Source organism: Pleurodeles waltl, chromosome 9, assembly GCF_031143425.1.
Source record: "Pleurodeles waltl isolate 20211129_DDA chromosome 9, aPleWal1.hap1.20221129, whole genome shotgun sequence".
NCBI lineage: Eukaryota > Metazoa > Chordata > Amphibia > Caudata > Salamandridae > Pleurodeles > Pleurodeles waltl.
Genome location: NC_090448.1, coordinates 425,249,034 through 425,275,768, shown reverse-complemented (window position 1 = coordinate 425,275,768; position 26,735 = coordinate 425,249,034). Strand labels below are relative to the sequence as shown.

General features: G+C 43.4%; 1 protein-coding gene across 1 annotated transcript in view; it reads left to right on the top strand.

Moving 5' to 3' along the window:
* The window catches only part of CCNP (cyclin P), a 213,625-nt gene that overhangs the window by 75,604 nt on the left and 111,286 nt on the right, over window positions 1–26,735 (top strand). Inside the window, exons 5-6 of the mRNA XM_069205970.1 lie at window positions 7,083–7,181; window positions 17,372–17,527. Coding sequence (XP_069062071.1) covers window positions 7,083–7,181; window positions 17,372–17,527 — 255 coding nt within the window. The remainder of the gene's footprint in view (window positions 1–7,082; window positions 7,182–17,371; window positions 17,528–26,735) is intronic.

Here is a 26,735-nt window from a genome sequence, read left to right as displayed (position 1 = left end):
TTCATGACAAAATAGAACAAAAGGCTTCGTGTAGTCAGGCATACCTAAAGCTGGAGCCATGCAGATACACTCTCTTAGCTCAGTAAACACCTTCATTTCTTTTTCTGACAAAGTTATGACATCTGGCCCATCTTTAACCGTCTGTCCCACCAATGGCTTGGAGATGACTGAGAAATTTGGGATCCACTGACGACAGTAACCCACCATTCCCAGGAACATCCTAACATCTCTCCGTGTCGTTGGGGGATTAATCTGTAACAGGGCAGTCACTCTTTCCCTGGACAACTTCCTCGACCCTTTCCCAATTTGGTGACCTAGGTATTTCACCTCTTCCTGACATATTGCAGCTTCTTTGGGGACAACTTATGGAAGGTGATTCCGAAAACCCTTGAGGAATTCGACACCAATTGTTAACCTTATCCTGGAATTTGAAACTGAAAAGAAATTGGCTGTCCTCATGAAGAGGCACAGAAAAGAATACTTTAGACAAATCTACTACTCTGAACCACTCTGCATCACATGGAACCTGGAACATAACCACAGCTGGATTTGGCACTACTGGGCAACACTTCACCACTATATCATTAATTTTTCTCAAGTCTTGGACAATTCGAACTTTCCCACAAGGCTTGCTCAGTCCCATTATTGGTGAATTACGTGGACTGCTCATCACTTCTTTCAAAACTCCCTGCTTTACAAAGTCTGCACTTAGTTGCGCCACCTTTATAAGAACATCTTGCGCCATGTGGTACTGCGTACCTGGGGGAACACAGCATTTGGCTTCACACTGACTTTGACTGGTTCCACTCCTTTTATCAGTCCTACTTCCTTCCCTGTCAAGTCCCACACTTTCTCTTTGACTGTCCCCTGCAAATCTGATGGCAAATCAGTCACTGAACATTGGGAAGAAGTTAATCAGAGGATACTCCTCATCTGTCATCTCAGTCTCAGGCTCTGAAACCTGCCCTTCATCTCCTTCATCGTCACTGTTTGTCTGAACCTTAATCCCCTCATTGGAACAGGTGATCGAACATCTTGTCTTGCACATTAAGTCTCTTCCCAGTAGGGACACGGGACTTGAATCACAAACTACAAACCTGTGCAACCCCTGGAAAGTGCCAAGCTCAACCTGAACCGGATCTGTGATCAGGTTTGTCAGAAGTTGATTTGCCACCCCTACCACCTTGACTGTTCATCCCGAAAGGGGCAACTTCAGAACCTCTGCACTTCTAACTGTAGAGCGTGTAGCTCCAGTGTCAACCAAGAATGAAACCTTGTGACCCATTACCTTTCCCTGAACATACGGCCCTCTCTGATCTACTTCTAGGGATGCTGCAAGCCTTCAGTCTTCACTATCTGAACTCTCATCCGACCAGTCATCGTTTATTCCATTCTCACCACGTAATGGGAACTTTTGTACTGTGTTGTTTTGACTCATTCTTTGACCTGTGATCTGTTGAGGAAGCATCACCTGTTGCTGTTCCATTGGTGCTAAGGGCAATTGCATTTACTGTCAAGGTACCACAGGAACCTGCTGTTGCATTTGCTGCACCTGCACTGGTTGTACACGTGGCATCTGCACTTGTTGCATGGGTTGAAGACCCTGCATCTAAACCCTGCTATTCTGAAAGTTCGGATTAGGACCTCTCATCCTGGACCCTTTAACGTTTTGGAATGCATTGACATCATTGCTTTGTTGAACAACACCCTCCTGCACCATCATCGGGCACTCCCGCTTCCAGTGTCCGATGCCCCCGCAAGCATGAAAAGGTATCACCTTCATCCCCTGCACATCATCATTTTTATCTACTACGGTATTCAAATCTGGACCACGGTTCGCAAAACCTCCTCGACCTCTGCCTCTCACTTGCACCTGAAACATCCCATTTCCTTGCGGCTGTTGCACCATCTGTTGTAGACCACCTCCCTGCTACCCTGACTGTGCTGCTTTAATTTGCATCACCATCACTTTCTCCTTCAACTTTCTCTGTTTCAACTCAATTTCGTCACTACAGTATTTCGCATACTGCAACACCTCGTCGATCGGCTTCGCTTGCCAACAGATCAAATTATTCTTAATCATCTGACTAATCTCGGGTCTCAAACCTTCAACAAATCTGAACACAAGGTGATTCATGTCCTTCGCCTCTATGACCTCTGTACTGCTGTAGTGCTTGAACGCCTTCAACAACCTCTCATAGTAGGCATGTATTGACTCCTTGGCCTCCTGCGCTGTTCGATCAATCTTTTGCCAATCAATATTTTGCGGCTATACCCTCTGTTTCAACAACTCAATCACCTTATAGTAGTACTTCATCACCTCAGGAGACGGTGCTCCTGTGACTCTATCCCTTGCCGTTGCTGCAGCCGGGCAATCCACACTCCTATTGCACTCAAGCGACAAATCAGCTGGAACTATGATCTCAAAAAGGGTATTCAAGTCTTCCCAAAGACACTTTGCAAGCTTCACAAACCGTAGCTGTCGGTCTGTTGATACCACTCTATTGGCTTCTCCTTCAGCCTGGGGAAATCATTTGTGAATGACAGAATATCACCTCTGGTCCACGGTACATGGACAAGAACCCCTCCGGCCGTTTCTCTCATTGGTAACATCTTTATTGTACCGGTATCCGGCACGGCTTTCGCCTGCTGCTCTATGCCATCACTCTTCTATTGTCTCTTTTCTTCGCCCATCTGCCTTCCCACTTCTCTAATGCTCACCAAACGTGTGCACTCTGCAGTATCTCTTTGAGGTGTGCCTTCATCCCAGTAGACCTCATGTGTTCAAAATCTTTGGCCTCAAAATCTAACCTATAACTTCTCTTCAGATGTTTGGTATTTTCTAAATCTATTCCATATTTATCTGCCAGGTTCGCCAACCTCTGGTGCACCCTGCCCACTTCTTTGGTTATTTTTGGGCACAAATACCTCAATTCTGCTTCAGTGTATGACTCTCGCCTGTTCACTCCCGTGCCCCCCTCAACTAGTTCATTTGTCTCTCTGCCCAACCTCACAAAATTCAGGTACTCTTCTCTTTCCGACTGCTCTGCTGTCGCAGAAGTGGTCTGTGGCAAGTTTAACTTGTCTAACCATTCATTCAGTTATTGCGCAGTTAAACCTTGCCAGGAGATATTTCCAGCCTGCATCATCGGGGTTTGCGGTACATGCGCACTTGAGATCTGCGGAGTCAGCAGTCCCGAACCTGATTGTCTCATGGTATCTGAAGGAACCCCAATCGGACTGAAGTCTAACAAAGATCTAGATCTTTCGAATGTCGATTCTACTGGAGTCAACCCTTTAGAGCTCCCTACGAACCCTCCTCTTGTCATCTCTTGGGTCATTACTCCCTGATCGCATACACTAGGCTTTGCCTGTGCATACAATGGTACTGGTGGACCAACCGTAATGGGCAAAAATATGGCGGCTGGTGTCTGCCTATTTCCCAAAATCTGTGGAGCATTAGCTCCCATATTCTGATTCATTATCTGTGCCGTGGCTGACTGCGGTCCTGTGACCGAAGTATAATTTGGAACCATCTGTTGCTGTATCTGGGGCAGTCAAAGTGGAGTTGGCTCAGTCTGTACCAGCTTTGGTCCGTGTATGCCGGATCAGACGGCACCATCAAATTTGTGGTGGTCTCTAGTACTGGGACCTCGGGGTAGAGTCCCTGAACCTGTGGTGGCCGGAGCTGTGTTTGCATCTCTGGAGCAGTGGACACACTGACACTATTCTGCACCGGAACTGGTGTTGCAACAGTATTAGCCTGTACCGTTTTTGTTGTCCTCTTGTTCTGCATCAAATTTATTGGACCTGCACTAGTAATTGGTCTATTGTCATCTAGGGCATATAGCGGTGGTCGATCATTTAGCAACTGATTGAGAAACTCATCATTATCTGAGTCATCAGCCTCTGCCCAGGACTTCTTAGTCTCCTTTTCTTTGCTAGAGCCCTTGTCCGTCTTACAAGTGGCTTTCCCCCCTTGGTTTTCTCCTTCTTGAGTTATTGCTGGAAACATCCTAACTCCGTCTATTGTTTCTCTCCTCCAAACCCTCTGTGCGCTATCCCACCTAGCCTCTGCTAGTGTCTTTTCTGCTTTCCTCATTCTCCCAAATTTCTGTTGCTGTTGTCGAATTGCCATCAGTTCCCAAACTGCTAGTGCCTCAAACTGTGCTGGCCTCGGAGGTGGCTTTAGCTCATTTAACACCCGCCGCAAATTTTCCAAAATCCTTATATTGAGCATTCCGTGCTCCGGAAACGCCAAACACCCTTCTTTCTCTGTCACTTTGCACCACTGCTTTAGCCAAAGACATGCCGCGACTCCCCTCTTCTCCATTACGGCATAAGCTGGTGTATCCTCTGGTGGTGTAGGTTCCCCTACACTTGCAGTAATGTACACATCTCCCCTCAAAGCGCTCTTTAAAGCCTTGAAAAACTTCATTTTTGCGTCTTTTATTTTGTTAACAATCGAATCAGGAAGTGACTTTAATTCCCAGAACTCTCTCCACTCACCTTCTCAACCAATTGCCTCTCACGGACGGCTGCCAATGCGTGCGCGACCCTTCTCACTAACCGACCTATCCCAGCGCAGCTCCAGTGACGTCACACTCACACACACTGCGGCTGACAAAGTCTTGCGGCTTGTCTTCCTAACTCTCCGCTCACACAAGAACTAATAAAACTCAAATTTGCCGGTTTACTACAGGAAAGGGTAACACAATCACTTCAGAACTTTACAGAGATTTTGCCTAACCGCGGCCGCTACTTTCTCCATCTCAGATTCCGCACTCGCAAGCAAAATTTGACCCGCAAATTTTACTCTCGACTTGTCAATGGGTTGTTCTAGTGCACCAAATCTCCATCAAAGTTTTTCATTCACTCACTTTGACTCAAACTCGACTCGTCAACCACGCCCGTTTGACCTATTAAACCGCACAAATTACAACATAAACCAAGTGTCTCATACACTTATCAGTATACTCCGGAGTCTTAGACTATGCAGGGTCCGTACATCACCAACTACCACATGGGCAATGTTTGAGCACAAAGCGCCACACTCACATGAAGTTCGCTGACTTCCCTACTCTCATACTGCGAAGTATGCACACTCCTACTAAAACATTACCTGGCCTAAAATTCTCACAAACCTCACAATTCACCTGCGATATGCATAAGCTGAGCAAGCGCAAAACCCTATTTTACTCACTCTATCACTAGGACGCCGAGAACATACCCAACTCACTTCAGCAAGCTCCGAGATTCTGGAAAAAGTCATTCGGGACTTAGGGGCACATCATCTCTCCAATTTGCATCACTTTAAAATAATTTTTAAACAGTGGTCCTTCGTCCTGGGGCCCCAAAGGGCCAAACCATTACCTCTGCTACCAAAACTGATAACACATCAGAACCTTGATAAGTAAACTTACAAGGAGACACGTCTAGCCCAATGAACCTTTTAACCACGTTTGGAGACTTCCCAGAATGAGATATCCTTTTAGCATCACAATCAATATGTCAATAACTCCTTCAATATTCACAATAACAAATCATTTAAGCTAATCAATAACATTTAATATAGATCAATACAGCGAACGCACCATGACCTTTCAGTCATGAATAACCACACAAATCTAGTTAGTGTTAGGATATTAATTCCCTATTAGTTACAATCTAGAATCATATTTATTAGTTTCAACATCAACAAGCACGTCAAAACCACTATAACTTGGCAATCGGAGCAAACTTTTATCAAAGCATAGATCATAAAAATTTAGAATGAAGCACGACGTTAACATGAATCAACTTTAGCAGATTAGCATTAGTACATTATTCAACAAAGCAAGATCTTAGTCATTTGTCTATTTGCATCCGATAATAGTGAATTCCTTAACTAACTTCGAATTAGCATCAGCACGTTGGGCTTCATGCAAAACAATTTGGCAAACACAAATTTGGAAAAACATCTAACTATGGCCTCTAGCAAAAGAGCAGTTGGTACCTAGAAAGAAAAGGCAAACAGACAGTTACAATTTTCATCAGATAGTTACCACTCCAACGTATCAGTAATCAGCGTCAGTCTTCGTCCTCAGGACATCAGTCGATTCGCCATCAGCAAAGATAGGATTGGACAAGCCTCAGTATGGCATAGCTAAGAATAGACTCTTCCCTCATAAGGAGGAGAAGTCAGTTTCAGGTAAGGATTCAATAGAGGATGGTTAAGATATCAGAACAGCAAAGTATAATAATTTCTCGGTAGAATGGCAAGGGATGGTGAAGAATGGCGGGGAATGTCCCAATAATAGTTGACTTCTTCTCCGGTCATCCTGTTATATCAAAACTGTCGAACTAGTCCTTAATTTCTTATTGGATCAATTTTGGTGCATCATTATCTCTGTCCAATAATTTTCCACGCACCTTACTAGAATTTTCCACAAAACACAGTTCTCATGCAGTCTATTGGCTCCCGTGCTTGACGTGTTCAACGGGTGGAATGTCCGGTAAGAAAAGTTACACTTTACGCTCCAGTCAGTAGTTCCTTTGTCTTCTCCTAGTCCAGGCGGCCTTGCACCTGTTGCAAATTACACTGTTGCATTCGGCAAGAATGTCTCCTTGAGCAAGTCGGGTCCCATGAGAAAGAATTTACTACGGCCACACATACATCTCTAGCTTCTGGAAAAGTACAGTTTAGTGTCCTTCAGTAAAACCACACATTGCACGTTAGAGATAACAGTTAATGTGAGACCAGGCCGCTAGGCCCAAACCCTCGCTAACTAAGGCCTAATGAGTAATTTAACATTCACTGCGAATGAGTGTATTCGATGTGCTTTTAATGTACTTTTTAAACTTTTATCGTAACTATTTAAGGCGATTTCATTTGCATGGTTTTGAGATTTCTTGAGACCTAGTCCTGAATGACAGAATCGCCGTTTAGATGTCACTTGATACCTGTAGTTGATTTTTTTGGGGAGGGGGGTGGGGGGTCTTTAGCATCTGGTCTGCTTTATCTGCTTTTTTTCTCAGAAATGCATTTTCTCGTGGTTTTCATCTCTCACCTTACAAATATTTGAGGTCTCTCTCTATCCCAGAAGGAACAAGCCACTTGCTGTTTCAAGGTCTCAGATGTTCCAAGAAGAGTTACAGCTGCTATGAGGGCCATCTTGGTCGACTGGCTGGTTCAGGTCCATGTAGGTATTATAGTCTCATCATGATGCTGTGCTGGTTACTGTACTTGGCATTTAGGACTATGCCCTTGCCCGGTTTGTGAAATTTATCTAAGTTTTGCATAAGGCCATTTTGCATAATTTGTGGCCATAGATATGTGTGTATATGAAATATATTCTGATTCTACACTCCCCAAAGAAATAATAGGATGATTTTGCTGAAACTTTGATAGATGGAACAATAAGCTAAAAAGTAGAAGCATAGACCTCTATTATAAGTGATCAAAAATTACGCCCCGGCCTGTGGTCTGAAAATGTATGGTTTCTGAATCTTCACACCCAGGCGATCCATGATTCAACACCAGAATCCTAGATGCCTGATGGTTAGGGGTCTCTGAAATGGGCCGTTGGTTGTAGTTGAACCTGGAGGGTGATTAATATGGAATAATTCCCAGAAGAGAAGATAAATTCACAACTCCCTACTGCTGATTGAGGAAAAGTGGGGGACTTGTGGGGGTAATAGAGCCCCCTCTGTCACTCAAGCAAAGCAATTGACAACAAGCATTTGAAATGCAATAGGTCTCGCATTTGTGAGAGTTAGAGCTATTGGCGTTGTAATTGACAATGTCGTTTACCTATGTGTTTTGGTTTGGAGTGTAGTGGATGTATGCCAGGTGCCACAGCAACCCTCCCAGGCCTGTGCCTGCAGGAGAGAGGACACAACAAGGCCGCCATCTTGGGAGTGTTTTTCCTTCATTCCTATAGACTGGCTGTGATACCCTAGAGATGAAACCCTTTCTATGTGTTTATCTAAACTTTTATAGCACCAAACAAGCCACAAAGAGGCACCTTCGTGGCATTTGACCCAGAGAATGAGGGGGTCAAAAGAGTTAGGAGCAAAGAAAAAGGGGCAGACGTATTTTTCTGTGTGTTAAACGTTTAGATTAATTATTCCTTTACATTGGCAATAGCAGCCTAACTTTTAAAAACATGGACTGTATACAAAAAGAATAACAGAAGAGGTAGCTTAACTGCAAATTAATTATATGTTGTTAAGAATGGCACCTGCTTTGCAGCGCTATTAAATGGCAGAACCTGCATTACCAGGCGCTATATAAAAAATAAAGTTATTCCCAGACTGCCCCAACACGCACAGACAAAGAAACTTAGGGGAGAGGATGTGGCATAAACGCCAGAGCTGCTGACCTTGGAGAAGGGAGAACATGGTTCAAGTCTCGGCACAGACTCAATATCCTGTGATTCTGGGCAAGTCACTTAAGCTCCACTTGATACCAAAAATTAATGTGTTCTTGTGTAATGTGACAGGTGCTCATGTAAAGCACTGTAATACCTTTGTATCTGGTTTGCGCTAACTGAACTGTATTTGAAGAGGCACAATTTACATCCAAAGGGTAGATGTTTTTCGCTATCAAGCTTGGGGCCACGAAGTGCTTGGGTCTGGAGTCACTTCTTTTTCACCATTTGGGAGGCAAAACCTTTTACAATCTTCTTGCCTAGAACTAACCTATATGCTTGGTTGGTGACCCTCTAGAGGTTATCAAGAGCATGTACTATTGCCTAGTGTTAAGTTCTACCCAGGTCCATTGTTTAATGCATGCACTGCAGAGGTCTTGACAGAACGAGAATGTCGCAAATTACAATCCTGAATTAGCCTTTTCACCTCTTCATCTCTGCTAGGTTGATGCAAATGAATTATAGTGATTTTGTTAAGAATAGCACCTGCTTTGCAGCGCTATGAAATGGCAGAACCTGTATTGCCCTGCGCTATAGAAAAAAAAAAAAAACGATTTATTGCCAGACTGCTCCAACACTCACCAGATGATGAACCCTAGGGAAGAAGATGTGGTGTAAAGGCCAGAGCTGCTGACTTTGGAGCTGGGGAACACAGTTTGAGTCTCAGTGCCAGCCCAGAATCCTGCGATTTGGGGCAAATCACTTAATCTCCCCTTGCTACCAAAAATTAATGTTTTCTTGTTTAATGTAACCAGTGCTCATGTAAAGTGCTATAACACCTTTTGTATCAAGCTTGCGCTATATAAAACTGCAAAAAAAATATAAAAATAAAGCGCTCCAATACCTTTGTGTCGAGTTTGCGCTACATAAAACTGGGAAAAAAAAAAACTGCAGACAACACAAAGAAACAGCAAGAAGCCGGAAACCAAGGAAGACAAAGAAACAACATAGCGCCACGAGCGAAGAGGTGAAAAAAAAGTAAAAGAAAAAAAAAAGTGTGCCTTAGTAAGGTATCTTGACGATTGTGCAATAATCCATGTAACAGGGAAATGAGTGATGGGTGTAAGATAAGCATGGTTATAGCTCAGAGTGGATTACAACATGTCGAAGAGCAGCGTTTGCATACAGCTATGCTCGACCTACAAAGGAATTCTTTAGATGTTTAATTTCTATTTATTATTGGCTTAAGCAAAGATCCTAAAGAAGCCATTACCCAAACAGGAATTCCAAACCTATCTCTGTCCGCCAAAAACAAAATAAAAGCAGGTGCATTAACCATCTGTCAAACAGAACGAAAAAAACAATCAAATGCCAATAAAATGGATATAAATTATTACAGAGCCTCAATATACTGCTATAATGTTGCAGTCTTGCACTCAAGTATATTAGTTTATTAATGTTTGAAGGATAAGAAGCAAAAGGGAAAAATCCAGAACAACGAGTCTGAAACAACGCTGTCGTTTACAGCGCAAGCGACACCATGCTTGCCGGAGTGACGACTCCCTTTTTCTCTGCCTTAACCACGCATGTGCTGAAAAACACACATGCGTGGTTAAGGCAGAGAAAAAGGGAGAGTGCATCGGGAAAGGATGCGTCATGTAAGTGATGCTGGGGCTGGGGCAGGGTTGGGGGTAGTTTTTAGGGGTGTGTGTAGTTATTATTATTTTTTTTTTTTAAGAGGTGGGGGTTCAGGGTAGTTATGTTTTTAGGGCGGTTGGTGTGTGTGGATGGGTTAGTTATGTTTTTAAGGCGGGAGGAGTTGGGGATGTAGTGTTTAGGGCAGGTGGGGTGGGAGGGGTATTGTTTGTATTGTTTTTAGGCCAGGTGGGGGGGCAGGGTATTGTTTTCAGGGCAGGTGGGTGGGCGGGGTATTGTTTTTAGGGCAGGTGGAGGGGTCAGGGACTTGTGTTTTTAGGGCAGGTGGGGGGTCGGGTAGTTATGTTTTCAGGGCGGGTGGAGGGGGGTCAGGGTAGTTGTTTTTAGGGCAGGTGGGGAGGGGTCAGGGTAATAATGTTTTTAGGGTGGGTGGTGGGGGTCGGAGTACTTGTGTTTTTAGGGCGGGTGGAGGGGTGGGGTAGTGTTGGTAGGGAGGGTGGTGGGGTAGATATATTTTTAGGGCAGGCGGTGGGGTGGGTAGATATGTTTAGGGCAGCTGGGGCGGTCGGGTAGTTATGTTTTTAGGGCAGTTAGGGAGGTGGCATACTAGAACCATGCATGCCATTCCCACACACACCTTTACCAGGCATGCATTTTACAATGAAAAATCGTTGCAAAGGCATGCGTGGGAAAGGTGTGTGTGGAAACAACGCGGTCGTTGTTCCGACCGCATTGTTCAGGCATGTGTGGTTTGCGCATGCGTTGTTCCATCATACACCCGTAGCAAAGCAGTTTGTTAGCACTTAAAACAGTGGCAGCAAATTGCAGAGAGATCTGAGTAGTAAGTGCTTATCTTCCTGTACCATATTACTCAGCAGGCAGCACAAAAATCCAAAAGGACCAGGACATGCACACAGGCCTTCCAACTCTCATGCTGATACTGTGTGTCCAGGGGCTTTGCTTAGTCAGTAAGACTGAGGTGAACTTCAGATTTTCTGACAATCAGGATAGCATATAATGTTTAAATACATTACAAGAAAAGCCGGGTGCATGGGAGGGTCCTAAGGGGCAGCAGAAAAGAGAAGAATGCAGATTCTTAGGGGTACTAAGTGAGAGAAAACTCAATATTTTGTAAAATTACCAGCACTACTATTTTTGATGACTAAAAACTGAGAGGGAGAGAGCGTAGGTGTGTTTTTGTCTGAATGTATGTAAAGATTCCTGCTGGAATCCGGCAAACATCGCCCCATTCCAAACTGAAAGCATCTGTACCCAACTATTTATTGGAAAATTAGTTTAATAGGGGGGTGCTGCACCCACCTCCCAAATCTACGCCCCTGTGTGTTATGGAATATCATCTCTTTTCACTTGCTACCATACTAAGAGCTTATATCACCCAGTGTCAAGAAGGTGATCCAGAAACCCTTACATAGAGAATACTTCCAGCTCGTTTGCAGGGGCTCTGCACCTTTAGGAAATTTTTTATTGGTTTTGCATCCTCTCTAGCAGTGCTTTAAATGGGCAGGTACTGTCGGATACTGAGTACCTGCACTACTTTAATTTGACTGAGAGAGTACCAGCCCTTCTCAGCACTTCAGCAATACATTAATGGGAAAGTACCAGCACTTTTGAGGATCACTACATAGTGAGTACCTACTCTTCTAATTTTCCATTTAAAGCACTGTTCTCTATGAAATGGAATGCCACTTCAAAAGTCTTTATCTGAGTAAACTGAGGAGGCTTAGAGGCTATTTATGCCCCGCTCCTCACTTAACCCTACATGGCTTTTCAAGCTTATCCCACTCCCCCTAACTAAGGCCCTGCCCTCTCAAACTCAGGCGGTGGCTATGGGCCTGCCTCCTGGAGGCCTCAACTTCTCTCTCTCTCTCCCACAGGTTGAAGAATTCTTCTAGTTTGGTGGATTTGTTCATACTTGCTTATCTAAGGCCACATAGAATTGTTCCCGGTTTCCCATCATGCAAGTTCCTGTTCCTTTTTCAGGTTGAATCTTGATTGCTCGTGAATGGAAGTGAATTTCTAACCCTCGGTGAGCCCCATTCCAGTACTTTGTTGATGAATTGTTAACGTTTATTTTAAGCAATTTCTTCACCCTTGAGCTCTTGGCAGTCCTAATTAACACTGAGAAGGATTTCCCCAATGGGGTATGTTAATTTACATTGAAGCAGTCATTCCTATGTGTCATCCTAGCTAGGACCTTGCCCCACAAAGAAGCCATCCCCACACTTGATGGCTCTGCAGAGCACCAATGATTCCTCATAAAATCACTGGCTCTTTCTGTGATCACCTTGGTAGGGCAAATGAGGAGCCCTCGAGCTCCAAATCCTTGATTCCTTCCATATTGGGAAAGGGGTCCCAAGTTATGGCTCCTTGGTGCCTACATACATGGAAAATACCATGGTCAGGGCATACTTTTCCAGAAAGTAGAATTCAGATACCAATATTTATATAGTGATAACCACACATGCAGATTCAGCCAAATGTTATCAAACAACAATCCATTTGAAAGTTCATTACATTTGACTTTATTGTTCTTTCCTTATGAACTCTGGGTTATACACTCCATCATGAGCCCGTTCTAAACAGCAACAGCTTGTCATGTTCCATATTAAACAGCCGCAGCCCCATGTGTTTCGCTCCCTGCAGTTCACAGACCGGGAGCTTTTTCAAGGCTAAGTTATGGAGTGTATAGTTATGTAACTGTTGGTTACAAGCGGAGGTGGCCATTATACATGGAAAAAAGAAACATTTCTTACTTGGCTTATATTAGTACAATGTCTAGAGTGAAAAACTATCCTGGTGTGGCACATTAAGAAATGAGGATTGGTGCATGTTGTTTACTGTACTTCACACTTTCAGAGACAGGTTTAATATGTGTTGAGATATTCATGCATTAACAAAATACTAGAAAAATGGTAATAACTTTGGTATAGTAGAAAGAGTAATGAAATAATCTGTCCTAAATTACTGTATAGATTCTAAGGAAAAATATCCGAGTTGATCTTATGTTCATCAGAGGGGGAAAATGGCTGAAAAGGCTGACACAGCTCTCGTCCCCTACTGCCCACCCCCAGACCTCATGAGACATAGAATAATGCAGATTACTGCCCACCTGCAAGTTAGGAAATCTTCTTTGCAGGCTTGTGGGTCATCATTCTATAAGGAAGCATATGTGCGGACGCTGATGATAGCAATACCCGTCAAGTAGCAGCTGTGCTTGTGGTCTACATACCTTGTTGATTCTGCTGTTCAGGGTTCCAGGCATGGCGGTGGAGGTGATGACAGTGTCTAGGATGAGACAGTCCCTGTGTTGCACCTGGCAGACCTTGTGCTAGAGGTATCGGCCCCTGGAAGAGGGTGGTGGGGGAGGAGGTAATGTGTCGGCCCAGCCTCGACTCCGGGCAGAAGCCCAAACAAGGAAGAGGGAGATCACGTGGGTGAGGCTGGGGATGCGAAGCCTCACCATATAAGCACCCACTGTGACCTATTCAGGCTAGTTGGGCTCCTAGAACAACCAGCATTTGTACCTTTAACAAGGGCATCCTTGGCACTTCAGTTAAGCACCCCCTCTGTCTCTTAAAGTGCTATACTCTATAATGCTCCACCATAAATTCCTGTGAGGAAAACAATGGTGGACTTCTTTGTTCCTAAGGACTCAATACTGCATGTATTCATTAACTTCGTGTTTGGGCCACGTAAGATAAGTGAGGTAATTTGTGGGCCATTGACCACTGTGACTAACATGAGTAATGCTAACTGGTTGCCCCTGGGCCACACGGGCTTCTGCAGTAGAACAGGATTCTATTTGGGACAAAGCATCTCAGATCAGTATCTTGGCCTAGGGTTGGAAAGGCCCAGGCCTCTGTGCTATTAGAGAGAATGTATCTCACAAGAACCGAGAAGCTCTTGAAGCAAGTGTGATCTGCATGAAGGGGCAGAACTATCCAGGGCCAAAGCAGCTGGTGAGGCTACCCCGGAGGCTCTTCTAAAACCAATGGATCACCCTGAAAGCCGCTATAATGTTGGAGCCATCACTGAGACTAGTGATGATGATCTGTCATGGGACTCAGAGGGACTGGAATTAACACCCACAAATGAGACTATGTTAGAGACACAGCCTGGAGCAACCACAATGGACCAAGTGGAAACCAAGGATACTTTATTTGGGACATGGTCACTAGATTTCCCCTCTATTGTTATATCTGGGCAGTCAGTGTTGCTGCCTGGGGCCATGGAGGATCCCTCCCTTGCCTCAATTTATAACCTGATCCAACTTCACAGGAAGGAATCTAAAAAGGACTCTATGGCCCTAAAGCCTTTCAACTTAAAAGCCTAGGTGGTCGTGCAAAAAAAATAAAAAGAATTGGATGTACTGTACGGCTGTCTAAGTGACATTGAGTCCCAATCTGCCTGTTGGGTGGAACAAAAGCAAGTTATCAAAAACCAAATGAGCCAACATGAAGGTAGACTGCAGGTTCTAGCCCAAAAAGCTGGAAGATGTTGAAAATTAGATGCGAATAAATAACTTGAACATTTTGAGGATTGTTGAAGGGAATGAGGGGGAAGACCCCAGAAGGTACATTGTACATGTATTTCAGCAATCATTCCCATAACTTAGCAACTGGAATATTAGATACAGAGGGTACATAGATGTCCCTTCTGCAAGCCAAACAAGGGCCAGGAAGCTCAGTACCCTCGTGCTATTCTAATCTTCATGGGGTACTTCATGTATAGGCAGCGGTTATTTCAGCTGGCTCACCCTAGCAGACCACTTAAGGTCTGCAGCTTTTGATTCTTTGTCGGGTCCGACTTCCACTGGGAGACAGTAGAACATGGGGACATCTGCAGAATAGAATCTCTTGTTTTCTGAAGCGTGGTGCAACTGTCTCCTTACTGGAAGAGTTAGATTTGAAAATGTGCGTCAAAGGCGGAGCAGCCTCTTGTCGGGACCCTGTGAAGCTCAGGATCAGTGAAGACAATGGGGTGAAGTGAATAGTGAGTGAATTGTCCTTTTGCATTGTTCACACTCTATGCCTGGATTATTTATGTTGGAGCCAGGGGTAGTCCGGGATGGTTTCTATTTACTTGTATTTGTCTCTGCCTTGGTTGGGACCGAGGCTATATGTGCTCTAGTCTGGGTATATTTCTGTTTTTCTATGGGTTCTTGTATGTAGCTCTCTTTCTCCTGGTTCTCTCCTCCCTTCCCTCTCTGCCTTATAGCTGCATCCTAGGCATCAGGCTGGGCATAGTTGTACTATTATTTTCCATTGAGCTTATTCTTAGGGGATTGTGCACTGTTGTCAGTTGTGCTGCCAGCCAATATAATGGGGGTGTTGGGTGTGGGCAATCTCACATTGTAGGGTTCAAAGTCCTGCTTGGGAAAGTGGGACAGAGATGAGAATGGGTGTTCCGGGATGGAGGAGGGAGTGTGGAGGTTTCCCGGGAGGAGGGGCTAGTACGGGGAAGAGGCTTTAATGGGGAAAAAAGAGAGAGGATTTTAAGGTCACCTTTTGAGATCCCTGTCAATTAGCTAGTAACCTTAAAGGTAACTTTGTACTCTATCTGATACTGCATAATGTATAGATCAACTTTCTAAGGGTTTTGATTGAGTCAGTGGCATAAAGTTTGACCTTTATGCATTATTTGTAAATCACATTTGTTGCTACATTCATGGGTGAAGATTAAATTTATTGTCTGTTTTCAAAAATCAGTATTCTATATTGATTGTTTCAGAACCATCAGACAGAATGGAGTGCATTATTTGCTAAGAGGGACATGGGCAAAAATAAGAGCAATGTAGAATACCAGGAAGTTTATATGAGGGTGTCCTGGTGGTCTTGCTAGTTTAGATGCCTTCTATTTGAAATCTATGGCAGGGCAAAGTAAGGTAATAAGTAACTATGGTTCTATCACTGGGAAGGAAGAAACAGTAAGAGGGGAAAAGAGGGGTTCCTCACATACCTGTCACAAATAAAGCTTGAGCTCGACATAAGGTCTCTGAGAGGTTCAGTTTTAGACCTTTATAAAGTCTATAAACAGGGTAACCTATTAGTAATATCTAAACCTGGCTTACAGGGGTTTTGAAAGAAGTAACTTTCAGGCTGTAGAAAATAACAATTTCACGTACGGTCTAAAGCTCATCGCGCTGCGGTCTGTCAAAGTGACTGGAAAGTTCCATTTAAGTGAGAAGATCGTTCAGCTGCATTCTCTAGCCCTTTTCAAAATAGCCCACCTCTTCCCCCTGTTTCTGAAAACCTTGAGTATTCTTTGGCCAGTAGCCTGCATTGTTTCGTTGACAGCCCTTAGACAGTCTGATGCAAAAACGATTCCTTCCCTTGGGCCCCTCCTTTACCAAGGGGTTATTTTCGGATGAGTGCGCTTGTGTAAAAACAGCCAAAGTAGTGCAATGGGAGCTCTTCTGCACTTTTTTCTGGCTGCCCCGTTTATCTTGTTTCTCATGAGCGCATCCTGGGGGACGAGCTTTGCCAGGGTCCCGGATTACCTTTTGTATCTTTCTGGTTGAGTGACTGTCCCCCAGGAATCAATATCCAGTTGGGCGTGGGTTGCAGATACCTACTAATTTGAGATAGAATCACAGCATGTTTAGTGTTTGTTCAAGTTGGCCATGTGTTTGCATGACATGCTTGCCATCTGTGTTTTGGAACTATTTCACTATTAATGTGGCCGACCTGCAGTGTCCCAACAGTACCAAGTGGGGAAAAGAAACTTGACCAAGTTTGAATACATTCTAACTGAAATACGTTACCATACACTTGCACATTGCAGCGTGCTGATAAAATAGTTTATAGTATCCTATGATTCATTTTTCTTTGAATCAGTCAATGTTCAGGATGATTGAAGAACAGGCATCCTCCTTTTGTTTCTGTTTTTCGTGCTATAACTGTAATAGGGCCTTGAGGTAGAACATGGAGCCATGAGCAAGAGGAATCCAGCAAAAAGAGGTTCTGGTGGGTATGTGGCATCTGCTCGGTTACGCTTTTTCAGTAGCGGATGAGGTTGGTGTGGAGATGTGGTAGTCGGTGGTGAAATTTTAGGGGCTTCTGAAATGTTAGTGGCAGCTATGATTTCAGAAGCTGGTTGAGGAAGGACCCTATGAAATTGGGAAGCGCCTAAAGTTTCATGGTTTTTGATGGAATGAAATAAATCAACATTTTAGGCATTTTATAGAGTGGCAAATACATGTTGTCCTGGGCAGGGTTGTTTTTGCAGAAGAAATTTAAACCAGATTGTGAAGTAAGAGCAGTGTGTTTAAAGTTTTAATGGTGCCAGCATGCTTCAATGACTGGAGTAATGACATAACCCTGTTCATGTTACAATGTTTTTAGGAGTACTGTGCCATGCAAGAAGAGACACTCTACTTGGCGATTTATTTGATGAACTTGTATTTGAAAACCTCCAACATCCGGATCCCAAAGCTGCAGCTCGTGGGAGCCACTTGTCTTTTCTTGGCCTGCAAGATGGAGGAAAATGCATATCCAGAGGTATGTCCGACTCGTCATTTTTTATGTGCTCCTTTATATAGTGCACATTTCATCAGTGAAGCATTGCAGCACATTTGGTTATATAGTGGTAAATTTCTTAATAGTTTCCATGACAGATCGGATTCTTAGGTTTGTGGAGATATGGTGTCGATAGGTACATATGGTGACAAAGATAACTCTGTGATGTTTTGCTGTAGAGAAAGTTTGCCCTCTTGCCAGAGCATGACCTCTCTGCAAGCCTTTGTACCCCCATTAGAGTATTTTAATAACTTACATCTTTAAACCCTAAATAAAATGTCACTTGTAGAGAACCAGACCGGCTGGCTACGGGAGTGAGATGTTAGTCTTGATTTGATGATCGCCACTCCTTAAGGAATTCTATAGCTGAAACAATGAGCCCAGGGGAAAGTCACTACAATTGGGTCTCTTTAGTCCTCCTTGGGAAGCATGTGACCATAGCAGTAAGGCACACCTTCAGAGAAAAATGCATCTACTCTTTGTACAATTGCAGGTAAAGAACTAAAGAATCCATTAAATGAGCAGCTTAGTAGCCAAGCTAAGTTTGGTGAGAAAGGGCACAATGTAAAAGTCAAAATGGGGGAAAAAGAAGACCCCCTCAAGGCTTAATGAGGGCCTAATTAACTCGTAAGACTGACCTGTGAGTGGTGGTTTAATACATTTTGGGATTTGGGCTGGTAATGGATTTTACCTTCCGACTTAATTTTTAGGAGGATGAATATGTCCGTTGAGGCTAAAGAGATGGAGGCAGCTCAGTGTAATGGATAGGATTTCAAAACTTCCAGCTGGGAGGTGATACTTTTCGAGTGCTGAGGCTCAATGAAAGGCTGTCGGATGCAATTCAAGGCTTCACTTGGTGGTCGTCTGTTTTTGTAAAATTGTTTGGGTTGGTTGGAGGTTCAGCAGGCACTGTCGAGGAGAGTGGTACCTGCCATGAGGTCAGACTCAAAGTTCTAATTTGACAGGTTTTCTCTTGTAGTACAAGGCACTTCTTATAATTGGGGATGTTACACCTTTTCCTGATGGGACCTAGCTGCCCTACACTCAAAGCCTGCAGAAAGTTGAGATTTTGCCACTCTGTGGTAAAATAACACCCAGTCTTAAAATGAAAGGATAGTTACAAGCAACAGCATATAGTAATGCAACATTGTTCGTAGGGAAACACCAAAGTTGTAAGAAACCAGATCAGTATAATCAAATATATATGTGATGTCTGATAGAAAATCAGAACAAACAAAATCAAGACACAGAAATATTGTCAAAAATATTGAGTACAAAAATATTGTCTCGCTGTGCTTATAAAAAGTTTAAAAATATCAGAAGAAAATTTAGTTTCACACTAATATTGTTAAACATGCAAAAATGTTGATTTCTTTATATATACATATAGTTTCAAATATTAAATCTTAAATATTGTAAACATAACGTAAATTAAATGTTAAAAATTTAATACTGTATATAAATACTCAAACATACACTTATGTGTATGTTCATATATAATGTAACACTAATTAAATTATCTTTTAATTTGTATTACATATTTTGCATTATTTTTAAAATGTACTACAATAAAAAGCATAAGTGTGTGTGTGTATGTATATATATATATGACATAAATGTTAGAAAATCATCAGCAAAACATTAAGCAAATTATCAAATTAAGTAAACATAAAACAACTATAAAATAAAAAAAAGTACTTGAAATTTTACAAAAATGTAAACTATATATATATATATATATAACCAAATAATATAAAATTAAATAATAAGACATATATTTGAACACTATTGATAACAATATTGAAGTCTGGGAATAATAGAGTGTGGTTAAGTGGCTGGTTGACTGAAGTATGAGCTCTGGTCAAGCAACAGCCACAATCCCTTGCAGGGTGAACCAAAAAGTACTTATGCACTGCAAAAACAGCAGCACAGTGAAAACACAACACAATAAAAATTCCAAACCAATTTAGAAAGTAAAGTACATTTTAATAGATTAATTGACACCACAACCGTCAAAATCCAATTAGTAGAACCGGAGTTATGATTTTTTTAAAATTCAAATTAGCAAGTCCTCAGTTAAAAAAAAAAATGCCCATCTAGGCACAGTTAGCACCACAACCAAGGGCCCAGGAGTGGATGGAGACCACTTGGTGGGGGTGGGGGGGAGAGGACAGGACTGACCACACTGGGGCCAGGTGTGGGTTCAAGATGGTGGGGGCCTGGTATGTCCCTGTGGCTCTGAACGGAAGGCCGGCAAAACTAGGCCATGGGGTCACTTTTGAAGTCCTGGGTACAGGTAAAGACGCAGGTCTCTACAGCAGGGCTGGCCTCTAAAGGTTCAAGGCAGGTCCAGGTAGCAAAGCAGTCCTTCCAGGTGCAGCAGCAGTCTGGCAGAATGCACAGCAGGTCACAGCAGCAGGAAGTCCTCTGAGAGTCCTTCTGTAGGTCCAGGCGTGAACTGAAGAGTGGGTCTGAGAGCCCAATTCTTATATTCTGGTGCCCTGCTACTAGAAGCCCAGAAGGGCTTGTTGAAGTTCCAGGAGTCTCCTGTCTCCCCTGCCCTGGCTCACAGTTGGCTGCACTGACAATACAGGGCTGTTAAGCCTATTGTGTGGTGTCAGAGCCCAGCCTTTTCAGGTGCAAGTGTGGTTGTGCAAAGCTCTACCACCCCATCAAGTCAGTTAATGGCCCATTCAGGCTCTGCTAATCCCACTATTGTGTGACTGTCTGGGGTCAATTCACAAAGTCTCAGCTGCCAGTTACACCCAATCATGTGATCTAAGGCAAGCTGCAGGCGCATAGGGCTAAAAGTAGGAACATGCCAGCTTTCTAGAAGTGGCATTTTCAAACGTATAATAATAAATCCGACTTTACCATTAAAAAGGGTTTGTCAATACACGTTCATAAATGCCAAACATGAGAGATCTACGCCTCTGGTCCAGGAATTACAGCTTATTAAATATAATAAGGAACCCCCAATATTATCCTATGAGGGAATGAATTTGAGAGTTTTTCACTACTAAGACATGTAAAACTTAAAAGTACATGTCATACCTTTTCAATTACACAGCACCCTGCTCTACTGGCTACCTAGGGCTTACCTTAGGGATGACGTATGTTATAAAAGGAGAGTGTCAGGCTTGGCAAGGGGTTTTAAATGTCATGTCACTGTGGAAGTAGGACACTACCTTCAGGATACAATGGTAGGCCTGGAACATGTTTTAAAGTGCTACTTAAGTGGGTGGCACAATAAGTGCTGTGGACCCACCAGTAGCATTTACTTTACAGTCCCATAGTATATGGTATACCACTCTACAAGGGACTTGCATCTAAATTAGATATGCCAATCTGGTATATGCCAATCAATTCAAGTTTTAGGGAGAGAAAACAAGCACTTTAGCACTTGTTAGCAGAGGTAAAGCGCACAGAGTCCTAAGGTCAACAATCAAAAATTAGGAATAGGAAAGCAAAAAGTTTGGGAATTACCCTGTAGAGGGGGCCATTTCCAACATAGATATACTATTCCTAGTCCACTCTGTGCTACAGTACCAAAAGTGTTGTACTTTTGCTGGGTAAAATTTATTATTCTCACCCCAGTCTGAGCAACAGTAGGGAAAGCGTTAGACGTCAAAGGGGTTAGCTTTGCTATTCTCACTCCAGTCTACTCTACAGTCGGAAAAACGTTAGACTTCGGAGGGGTTAAAGTTACTATTCCCACTACAGTCTGTGCAACAGTAGGGAAGGTCCGGTCCTTCACTACAAACACACAACCTATTTTAATGACCCTATCAGTTTACAAGAAAGATAACTCTTATCAGGAAAATTATTTGTGTGTGTGTGTGTGTATGTGTGTGTGTATGTATGTATGTGTGTGTATGTGTATGTGTGTGTGTGTGTGTGTGTGTGTGTGTGTGTGTGTGTATATATATATATATATATATATACATACAATTTACATAAATATTTAAAAATGTAATTATCAATAAAAAATATTAATTTATTATTTAACTCCCCACACTATACCTCCCAAATCTAGCAGGACACACTTAACTTAAAATATAACTAAAATAAGTATAACAAAACTAGCATACTTAGTAATCAAATCATTAATAATGAATTGTTAATTAAATAACTTCCCACCTTATGCCTCTACTAATGCAACAGCCCACACCTCGTATATAGATTCAAAAATATAGTTATTGCACACTTTACATAATAATCAAACCATAATAATTGTTAATTACTAATTAACTTCTCACCCTATACCCCTAGAAATCCAGCAACCTGCATCTAATTTATAACTAAAAATAATTACACAATTTACCTAATTAAAAATGAACAATTAACTAATAACTAATTGTTCATTAATAACACTTAGGCCCTCATTACGAGTTTGAGGGTCAGACCGCCAGGTTGGCTGTCCCAAAAAGACTGCCCTGTTATGAGTTATACAGGCAGGACCGCTGACCGCTAACAAAAAAAGGCAGACCGGCAGTGGCGTGGAGGCAGGGAAATAGGCAGTTCGAAATCCAGCCCTGCGACCAACCACTGACCGTGTTACAAGTCCAAAGTTGCAGTGGCAGACACCCTTGGTGGTCAGCCAATGGCGGTCCAAACCACGGCGGCCAGCGGTCACCAAAGTAATACACCACTGCACATTGGATGGATTTGAAAACAACACAGCTGACACACATTGCCACATTGGAAACACCTGCAAAGGGCACTATAAAATGCACCTCTTCTGACCCCACAATCCTCTGCAGTTTCACAGCAAGAGCCAGCAAGACCGAGTGCTTAAAATAAAATTAAACTCCATAGAATAGGCACCCTTTAACCGTTTTTTTTTTTTTTTTTTTATGTTTTATTTTTTTGTAACACCCCATAACATACCTTGCACACATTTTTGTCCAGGCACACCCTTTTACACTTCAGTAAGTCACTGTCACCTGTAATATATATTTTTTCATTTTTAAACCCCATGGCACATATTAGAAGTCCACATTTCATTGATGAAGAGTTAAGAGTCATGGTGGATGAAATCATAAGAAAAGAGCCACCATTGCTCCGAGCCCAAGTCCAGCACACTACTCTAAGTATGAAAATGGAAATATGGGATAGGATAGTCGACCGAGTCAATGCTGTAGACCCCACCTTGCGCTCAAAGGAAGACATCAGGAAGAGGTAGAACAACCTCAGTGGAAAGGTCCGTTCCCTATTCTCCAGGCACCAGCTGCAGGCCAAGAAGACTGGCCAGTAGAAGTCCCACTCCTCCCTTACAGCTCCATCCCTGTGAAGAGAAGATACTGGCCATCCTGCATCCTGAGGGCTTGACAGGAATACCTGGGGGAGTGGAGTCTGGTAAGTCACAAAACTAGGTCACATAAATGTTGTTCTGAATGCTCACTGATCACCTTGTGCAACCTTCACGGTCACTCCACTCACCAGTCCAGTACCTACCTTTCCAAAGACCCCTTTCTGGCATTTCACAACTGAAGTAGACTCAACGGGGGGAACAACATCTGTGTATAGTAGGTGTAGTACAGGGACTGACATGACTACAAATCCCAGCAAATACTGTTTCTTTAACTCCAAAAAACAGACCAATGGTCACTTGCTCAAAAACATCTGTTAGAGAACTCTCAATTGAGGTGTACTCACCTGAGAGGATAACGTTTGTATAGTGGGTGTAGTACAGGGACTGATATGACTACAAATCCCAGGTGGCACTGTTTCTGTAACTCCAAAAAACCCAGACCAGTGGTCAAGTGCTCAAAAACATCTGTTAGTATACTCTCAATTGAAGTGTGCTCACTAAAAGGAGAACATTAGTCAAGTGTGTGTACTAGAGTGAGTGACATGGATGCAACTCACAGCAGGCCCTGTATCTGTAACTCAAAACACCAGAACAGTGTTCTCTTCTCCAAAGACCATGGTTTGTCAATTACAAAATTAAGTCAACTCACCTGGGGGATAACATTTGTCAAGTAATGGGGCTTAGTGAGAGTGACAGGACTGCAACTCCTAGCAGGCACTGTTCTTCCAACTCCACACATGAGATCAGTGTTCTCTCCTCAAAAGACACTGTATCTTAAATATCTATTGAAATGTACTCATCTGGGAAGAACCCGTTTGTAAAGTGTGTGTCTAGTACAGGGAATGATCCGACTGCTAATGCCAGGAGGTTCTGTTTCTGGATAACAAAACACCAATACAGTGTTCTCTTGTCCAAGGACTGCTGTGTCTTAACCCTCAATTGAAATGTACTAACCTGTGAGGATACCATTTGTACAGTGAGTAGTACAGGGAGTGTGACTGTAACTCAGTTTAGTCTCTTGCTGTCACTCCAACTACCAGTCCAGTGTCCTCTTCTCCAAAGACTTATATTTGGGAAATCTCATAAGAAGTGTACTCACCAGGGGGATGACATTGCTCAGGTGTATGGAGTAGAGGGAGTGACATGACTGTTAAGGCCAGGAGGCTCGGTCTCTCCAATTCCAAACACAAGCCGAGTGCACACTTGTGCAACTACCCTTGTTCGTTAACGCCCAATGGGGGTTTACTCATCTGGGAGGATGGCTGGTGTTGGGAACTAGAGGAGTGACCTCAATGTAAAGCCCAATGGGCCCCGTTTTGCTAACTCCAATCACCAGCCCAGTGTCCACTTGCCCCAGTGCATCTGTTACTAAACTCAAAAGGAAGTTTACTCACCTGGGATGATATTTGTCTGGTGTCAGGAACTAGGGGATTGACCTGAATGTAAAGCCCAAAGGGCCCTGTTTTGCTTACTTCAATCACCAGCCCAGTGTCCACGTGCTCTAATCCATCTGTTAGTGAACTCACAAAGGAAGATTACTCACCTGGGACGGACCAAGATGCAGATCATGCTCCACTCGGAGATTTAGGTGGCCACCTAGCTCAATCTTGAACTGCTAAGTCAAGATGAACTATTGAGGACCAGAAGGACAGCCCACCCAATGTGCAACATAAGTGAGGGGTGCAGCAGTACTCTGATTACTTGCCTATTCGGATGCAGGAAGGCACCCCCATGTTGCCCTATGTTTCGGAAACCCTCACAATGCGGAGAAGTCATGAGGAGCCATGCTGTCAGCGCAGACAAGCGGGCTTGGAGGGGTGCCCCCCTGGGCACAGACAGGCACCTACAGTTGAGGCTTCACCGCTGCGGCCCGAGTTGACAAAGAAAGGGAGTTAGAACCACTATGGAGATGTAGTGGAGGAGTTGGGCCAAATAATTTTGTGCCACCTGCCCTCCCTGGCCTCAAGGAGAGCCAAGGAGGAGACTGGGTCAGGGGAGAGGCTCTGCAGACTGCCACTGGCGGGAGGGGTTTGTCAGCCCAAGGGAGATGCTGCGGGAGCACTACTGTGCCTGGCAGGGGCTGCGCTCCATCAGGGATGGCTTTTCTCAACAAAGGTACAGCTGAGGAAATCTTACAGCATACTTGCTAATAGTAAATGCTCCGGGCCCAACTTAGTGGCGATTGCTTGATGCCATACGTCCCCATTGTGGTGTTTACTGTAAATCCTCTAAATGAAGCTCAGCTACACTGCGACCTTCGTGTGGAAGGTGCTGATGGTGATTCCTGTTGATGTGGCATTTGACCCCAGTATTTCTGTTCTCACTGGTTCTGCATTTCTCATGCCCTGACTTCTATTGCCACTGTTATCTGATTATGGTGACCAGCATATTTCAGGGGCTACATTGCATGTAGAGGGGGGGTGTGGTTGTTATGGTCTGTGCCCTGTAGGAATGTTTCAGCAATGTTTTCCCTGTAATGTGTGTGTATGACCTATGCCCTAAGGAAATGTTTTCATGATATGTGCATTTATCTTGGTGACAATGCTGATCTGCCTTTAGGGAATGTTTCCTGCAACATGCCTTTATTTTTGGTGATGATGACCTGACTACTGCTTGCATTGAAGAATACTAGTAACCTGTGTGTTGTCTGACAACTGCTTGTGTAGCAGGGTAGTAATTATACATGTCGTTTTTGATCTAATGATGTTTTGTGCAATACAATTTATTTTTATATAAGTTTTTGTGGAGTTTTTCTTTGTGGTGTATTTATTGTGTCACTAGTATTGGTGTGTGTTGTGCAAATGCTTTACAGATTGCCTCTGGGATAATCTCGGACTGCTCATGCAAAGCTAACAAGGGGGTGAGCAGCGGTTATCTTGGGTGTGTAGCTCTCTTGTCCTGACTAGAGTGGCGGTTCCTGCCTGGCTGTAGTACCAACTTTAGCCAACCAGGAACCCCATTTCTAAGGAACCCAATTTCTAACAAACCATGTGGCTAGGAAGTGCAACACTGACATGACTTATACAATGAGTGGTATACTGGTTGGATAACTAATAGCTGGCATAAAATCTGGCTCCAACTGACAACATATGTCCACCATTCAGATAATAGAGGAACATGGCCTGGCATTCTTCCATGGTCTGAAGGCCTGACAGTGGATTGTAGACAGAGTGGGGTTGCATCTTCCTGCACCTTGGCTACCTGTATGATAAGAAATGAGTTCTGACATTAGTAATTGTGTCCACAGCAACATACATGATGCATGTCAAGGTAACATGTGACAACACAATTTAGAATGGATGGGCATGGCAATCAATATAAATCACAGCTGCTAATGACACAAGGGTCACATGTTACCCCCTTGGTTTGCCACACATGTATACACCATGTATCTGGACCTAAATCAAAATTGTGCATCACAAATACCACTCGGAATGTGACTGGCTGTCCTGAGAGCAAAAATTGCTGAGGGTAGACTGTGCCCCATTGTAAATTGCCATCTGTGCCTTGCAACATATTACAATGGGGTTTGAGTAGTAGAACCAACATGAGAAGACAGGATAAGCAGGTTTATGTGCCCAAACAACATTTTCTGAGTTGTGACACAGTTTTTAAAGCCCAGTTCCACATTTCAGGCCTCTAAAATGGCAGCTACCTGACCAAAGCCACTGGACATTAGGAACCGCCCCCCAATCACCAGCGGAAGTCTTCATGGCGGTAGGTTGTTGCAACCACTGTGGACACAGCCATAGGCTAACGTTGTTGCCAGTGGCAGTCGCAGGCCAATGGCTGTGTCCGCCGGCAGTGATATGGCGGATGTGACCACCATGTTCTACAAAGTTTCTCACTTGACTCCTGACACTGCTGCCAGAAACA